Below are 6,814 nucleotides of genomic sequence, written 5' to 3' on the forward strand. Positions count from 1 at the left end.
AAAAGCCAGAGGATAGGAGACAAGGCTCTGTTGAAGACTGAGAACTGGTTAGAAAAATAGAAACTAGAGTAGGATTAAACGGCCAATTCTGTCACTAGAGGAAAATGAATAGTGGAGTGCCATATTAGAGTTAAAATAAAGGGAAACACCAGAATTGATGGATTAACTGAAATTTTATGATGCTTTCAAGAACTTACTGATTCCTTGTTGTAAATTTATAATGTCATAGTATCTGGCACTATGGTGGAGGCATTAATTATAGTGCTACGTACACCAGGTCATACATCTACTGAAGTAGCAAATTACAAACTTTTATTACTCATAAATATAAAGGCTAAGATACTTGCAAAAATTATTTCAAATACATGTATGTTGGCAGCAGACCCTCATCCAATAATGTAAAATTATATCTCCGTCTAAGACATGTATCCAAATAACTCGATGATCCAGCCTTCTCTCTCTTGATTGGCCGGGTATTTTTTCTCATGTCAGCGACAAGTTCTAAAACCCAACAATTTGCCAGATTTGCAAGTATTTTTATGAGCGACCATGTAAAATCTGTGAGCGACGCTTCTAGAATGTATGAACGATTGCTCACGTGCTCTGCTTGGAGGGAACATAGGACCTTCCATGTTGCCTAAGATTTTCCTACCCAAATGTCCTTATTTCCAACAGCTGCCTGGCACTCCTCCGAGTTGGTCTAGAGCAGGGGGTCTCAAAGTCCCTCCTTGAGGACCGCAATCCAGTCAGGTTTTCAGGATTTCTCCAATGAATATGCTTGAGATCTATGTACCGGGGTCTCAAAGCCCCTCCTTGAGGGCTGCAATCCAGTCGGGTTTTCAGGATTTCCCCAATGAATATGCATGAGATCTACGTGCATGCACTGCTTTCAATGCATATTCATTGGGGAAATCCTGAAAACCCGACTGGATTGCAGCCCTCAAGGAGGGACTTTGAGATCCCTGGTCTAGAGTCTTTACAGCTTTTTCTACTTAGCCTAAGGTCTCCATTCACTAGCGCCAGTTTTATGGCCCTACTAGTGTGCTACCGCAACTTATTGGATCATGGCTGTTGCAATCCTAGCTCTGTTTGTTACAGCAGCTTCCTCCCTCACACCTCTATGGCTTGGCTCTTGTCACTGCTGCAACAGGCATTCTTGTCTCATGTTGTTGCTGCAATGATCTCAAAGGCAAGCCTCGATGTTGCCAGCGGAGCATGTATGGCCTAAAAAAAATGCAGAAGTTTGTGAAAAATAAATGTAAGTCTTGCCTTTACATACCTGTTTCTTAAATGAAAAAGGGCTGGATCTACTGGGTTTCAAACTTGTTTGGGGGAAAAGGAAAGGAGGAGAGCATGTTATAGCAGTATTGTACATTGCTATACAGAGAGACTTGGGCTTGAGTTCTGGCTCATATCTTCCTACTCTTCAGGTCAAAAAGGGTTAGGGATATTACAAGGGAAGTGTTCATAGCCCCTGGGAAGAGGTAGCTTCTGAGATACTCAAAACCTGCCTAAACTTCCTCTCTGACCATATTTAAAACTTACCTTTTTGAAAATTGCTTCTAAGTCTTGAACCCTTAAGACCTAAATACTGACTCTCACTGTATAGGCCTTGTATTTTGTGTGCTTTTTTGTTAGTATAATAAATTTCCTGAATCCTCTTGTTTGTCCTTCCTCTTTTTGATCTTTTCTAAATGTAAGCTCAATGGAGCAGGAATTCTCTTAAAATGTATCTATACAATGCTATGTGCTTTCGGTGGTATTGTAGAAATGATTAAATCACTGTAATAGAGATCAGTAATTGTGCAGTGGTGACACCCAGTGGCTGGCTTAAGGGCTTATGATCGCATGGTTTCAGAAGTCCTCTGATCGAGGACTATAACTGCAAGGACTGTTCCAAAGTAAAGCACGAATAGCAAATAAAAACAAGAGCTCAACCAAAATATATCAAAGACTGAAAACACCACTGCAAAAGCTATACCCAAATTCAGAAGATCTAAAACAGACTGGCAAGATATAAGGTATAAGACCAGCCACAGAAAAAGCAGTGTTCCATATCTTCATCAATTTTAAACTTGTTTAACTGAAGAAACAACTAACAAATATGAGTGAAAGGGCCCAAGACCAATATGTCAAGTAGATACCTGGATCTCACATCATGTGAGGCCTTAAAACATCAACAAACATATCTTAATTTATAACATTTTATTGAAGGAAACAAGTAAATATACAATAATGTAATACAAAGAGATATTCACAATAATATAATACAAAGATAGATTCATAATTATAATATTTCCATACATATTTCTATCATTCCTCCAAAATATATTTCCATAAGACCTATTTCAACCCCCCCTACACCCACCTATTCCCTTCCCCCCATTCTTTTTATTTTCAATTTATAACATTGTATTGAAGGAAATAAGCAAATTATGATATTTCCATACATATTTCTATCATTCCTCCAAAATATATTTCCATATGACCTATTACCCCTACACCCCTCTGTTCCCTCTCCCCCCCTGAATGAAAGATGACATAAATAACCAGGTATTGGGATGCAATGAATGTTTCCAAAGCTTCAGTGTAAAACATTAATAATCATACTTCGTGCTCTAGATGAAAGATTTTGAGTATAGGGGTCCCAAATTTTCAAAAAGAGACGAGTTACATATCTTAAATGGCTTTGATGTTTTAGATTTCCAGTTTTACTTACAAGTATATCTGCTAGTATTCTTATTGGTTACCGATAAACTAAAAGTTTATATTAGACTCCAATGGCCAACCATAGACATGAGAAATCTACAAAATAAAATATGACTTTTCAGGGAAAATTAGCAATCCTGTGTCTTTTTAATTTAAAATCTGTTACTTCTCAAAAGGGAATAGAAGATTTACATCAGACCATTCTTTGTGACCAACAAAAGAGTATGTGAACTATATACATTTTTCTTTTATGCAAAAGTAGATCGCTTAGAATTTAGATTAAGCGATTAATCAAATTATTATTAAACTTGAAACTTGTAGATACTGAATTGTTTAGAACTCTACTATATGGCTTTGGGGAAAATTTGTAATTCTTATTTTGGGGCTTTGAAACAAATCAGAATTTTCAAATTTATGCTTAATTTTACATTTACCACATTTTGTGTCTCTTCCTTTAATATAACTGTTACCTTGATAATGCAAAAAAATAAAAATAAAAATAAAAATTGCCTTGGAAAATATGTGGAAGCTCTATTTAAAGCTGTGCATTATGCCATGGAACTAAAATACTAAAAATAACACAAAGAAAGGGAAATGAAAAGCTATTCATCTAGAAGCAGCCAGAATGACACTAGCTGAAGAATCACATCACTTTAAGCACAAGCAATTGTAGGGTTGGTTTGTTTTCTTCTTTAACCAAAGTGTTATTTAAAGTCTAAGGGCTCCTTTTACGAAGGCGCGTTAGGGCCTTAACGCGCGGAATAGCGCATGCTAGCTGCTACCGCCTCCTCTTGAGCAGGCGGTAGTTTTCCGGCTAGCGCGCACTATAGCGTGCGCACGCTAAAAACGCTAGCGTACCTTCGTAAAAGGAGCCCTAAATGTTGTCTGGTAGAATGAGTTAATTTTCACCAGGTAATGTTAATCCTATCAAAAGGCCAGCATTACATGACGACTTCTGCCAGGTCAAGTAAAAAATAAAAAAAATAAAAAAGACAGTCAGGACATTTGTTGCTCCGGAACATTCACGTCTTGCTGTGTGTACTTTTTGGCTATTTATATGTGTTTATTTTTAAAAAACCAAAAAACTTTCCATGTGAGAACTCCAGCATGAACATTTGGAAGCATGGATGGCATTAGAAACAGAGATTGCTGCTATTTTTTCTTACAAGACAAGCATCTTCTGGGCATCTGAATAAAGTTGACTTTTGAAATGAGCGTCTCTAGAGTTGGCTGTGTTGCAGTGCCCTGCTGTGGAAAGTCTAGTATTGCACGTTCTTATACGGAGCATAACTTAGTTGTTTTCTCCTGGTACCTAAAACTCATTGGGAATTTCTTGTTCTTTTCTTAACAGCCTTCCTGTCTCTGTTCACTTTTGTTAAAGGGATTGTATAGTTTGAACACCTTCCCAGTAGGATCAGATTGGGAGAGCAGTGAGCACTCAAAAGAGAGCTATGAGAACTGGCCGTTTAACATGCCACAAAATAATATAATACACTCAAGTCAAATTTTAATTGGCCGGGTTAAAGAGCTGCTGATAGGCACCTAATTTTTCATTAACCAATTGCTTGGTGGTTCTAGAGAAAGGGAATCATGAATTGGGCAGCAGAATTTGCATGATCTCCAGAAGCACATCTTGTATTAAGAATGGAAGGAAGCCCTAAAACAACAAGTCAGTGTGAGATTAGAAAGGCATGAGCTTAAGACAAGCATAATAAATCTTTCATAATGGAAAAAGAAGTGGTACAGCAAAACTCAATTTTGTGAACATAAGAATAGCCTTACTGGGTCAGACCAGTGGTCCATCAAGCCCAGTAGCCCATTCTCACGGTGGCCAATCCAGATCACTAGTACCTGGCCAAAACCCAAGGGTAGCAATATTCCATGCTACCGATACAGGGCAAGCAGTGGCTTCCCCCATGTTTTTCTCAATAATAGACTATGGACTTTTCCTCCAGGAACTTGTCTAAATCTTTCTTAAAACCAGCTGCGCTATCCACTCTTACCATAACCTCTGGCAATGCGTTCCAGAGCTTAACTATTCTCTGAGTGAAAAAAATTTCCTCCTATTGGTTTTAAAAGTATTTCCCTGTAACTTCATCAAATGTCCCCCTAGCCTTTGTAATTTTTGACAGTGTGAAAAATCGATCTACTTGGATCCATTCTATTCCATTCAGGATTTTGTAGACTTCAATCACATCTCCCTTAAGCCGTCTCTTTTCCAAGCTGAAGAGCCCTAATTGTTGTAGCCTCCATGTCACTCCATGGTGCGACCTCACCTGGAGTATTGCATTCAATTCTGGTTGCCTTATCATAGGAAAGATATAGCAGAACTAGAAAAGGTTCAAAAAGAGCAATCGAGATGTTAAAGAGGATGGAACTCCTCTTGTATGAGGAAAGACTAAGGGCTAGATTCATTTTATTAAAAAGGCCTTATAGAGTTCCTTCTGATATTTGCTGTACAGATGCCAAAAATAATTTTGGTGATCTAATAAACTGAATGTATGTATAAAATGGTGTGTTGGAAAGGATTTGAAATGACAGATTCTTTGGTTATAGCTTGACATTTTGTGGACTTTTCTTTTTAGGAATGACTCCAGAAGAGGCTGCAGATGCTGCACTAAGTTACATGAAAGAAAGGGTAAATGGACATGGAGGAGTTATAGTTATCAGCAAGTCAGGCGGCTGGACAGCTAAATTCTCCACCAAGCAGATGTCTTGGGCTGCAGTGACAGATGGCCAACTACAGTGTGGTATTTACCAGGGAGAGAATCAAATTACAACTGTGGAAGAAGCCCTTGCACTCTTGTTAAACTAGTGTATGTCTATCACCTTGATCCAGCTGAAGCTTATTTTGAGAAATGTTATTTGGTGATTGACTATAGGCAAGTAAAATTAAGGATTAAAAGGAGTCCTCTAGATATAACTAGCTCCAATGGGACACAATGCAATAAAGTGTGGTCTACTATGTTAGAGTTTGAGTAGGATATGAAAGATCATACAATTATGTTTTGATGAATTCTAAATGGACAAAAAATTATTGGTAAAATAGGACATTTGGATTAAACCTTTATACAAATTATTAAGGAAACAAAAACATGTTTGTTCCTAATATCATAAATTACCATCCTTTCTATTATTAAGAAAATTGTTTTTAAATGGTTTATATATTGCAGAATTTCAGTGTATGGGTTTATAAGGGTTTGTGTATCATGTTTTCTAGTTAAAATTCTTAAATTTTGGTCATTTTGGCAATTCTCACATTTTCTGTTTTGATCATGAATATCTTTAAAAATATTAATTTGAATATTATTTTCTAATTTCATATATAATTTTCTGTAAAATGTTCATCGGACAATAAAAACAAGAATGCAGATTGTGTGAGATTTCAGGTTTCTAGATCACTTTACCTTTGTTATTTTCTATTACATCTCTCCATAATATAGGGGTCTAATACCTTGCAGAATAATTTACCCTATAGTGATCATCCTAGTGATCACCTACTGGGTAGTTATCAGACAGTAGATTTATTATAAGTTATAGATGGGTCATGTGCACCTCTTTTACAGTTTTACTTATGTAATCCTTTAACTATGTCAAAAGAAAGTCTTGCTGCTCTACACTATTGCTTAATTTTTCCTTTGCTATCATGACAATTTTTCCTTGCTTGCCACAAGCTTGTTGATACCTTTACCTTTAAAATGCTTGTCTTCTTGAATTTTGAGTAGTCAACCACTTCTCACGAGAACTCTACAATTGTAGGGAGCTTCATTTGCATTCTTGTTACTCCTCCCTTATCACTTGGCTGTCCCTCAGCTCTTCAGTTGTCTTCCTACAAGTGAAAACAAAAGGAGTAGGAATTAAGGCGTGGCCTTGCACACAGTCCCATCTATCTTGCCGAATTCAAGAGGGCCTGGAATAGACACATGGGATCTCTTGGAGAGAGAAAGAGATAATGGTTACTGTGGATGAGCAGACTAGATGGGCCATATGGCCTTTATCTGCTGTCATGTTTTATGTTTCTATGAAAGTGATTTCCAGCTTCTACATCAACCAGGAAGTACACTTGCCTGCCTTCACAACCTCTGGTTTGAGCAAACATGATTGG

At 37.3% G+C, this 6,814-nt stretch overlaps 1 protein-coding gene across 2 annotated transcripts in view; it reads left to right on the forward strand.

The window, feature by feature from the left end:
- Positions 1-6,080, forward strand: part of ASRGL1 (asparaginase and isoaspartyl peptidase 1) — an 82,470-nt gene extending 76,390 nt beyond the window's left edge. For both annotated transcript variants that reach the window (XM_033938331.1, XM_033938330.1), the window contains exon 7: positions 5,295-6,080. In XM_033938331.1, the coding sequence (XP_033794222.1) occupies positions 5,295-5,524 (230 nt within the window). In that variant the 3' untranslated portion in view covers positions 5,525-6,080. The remainder of the gene's footprint in view (positions 1-5,294) is intronic.
- The last annotated feature ends 734 nt before the right edge of the window (positions 6,081-6,814 follow it).

This window comes from Geotrypetes seraphini, chromosome 3, assembly GCF_902459505.1.
Source record: "Geotrypetes seraphini chromosome 3, aGeoSer1.1, whole genome shotgun sequence".
Lineage (NCBI taxonomy): Eukaryota > Metazoa > Chordata > Amphibia > Gymnophiona > Dermophiidae > Geotrypetes > Geotrypetes seraphini.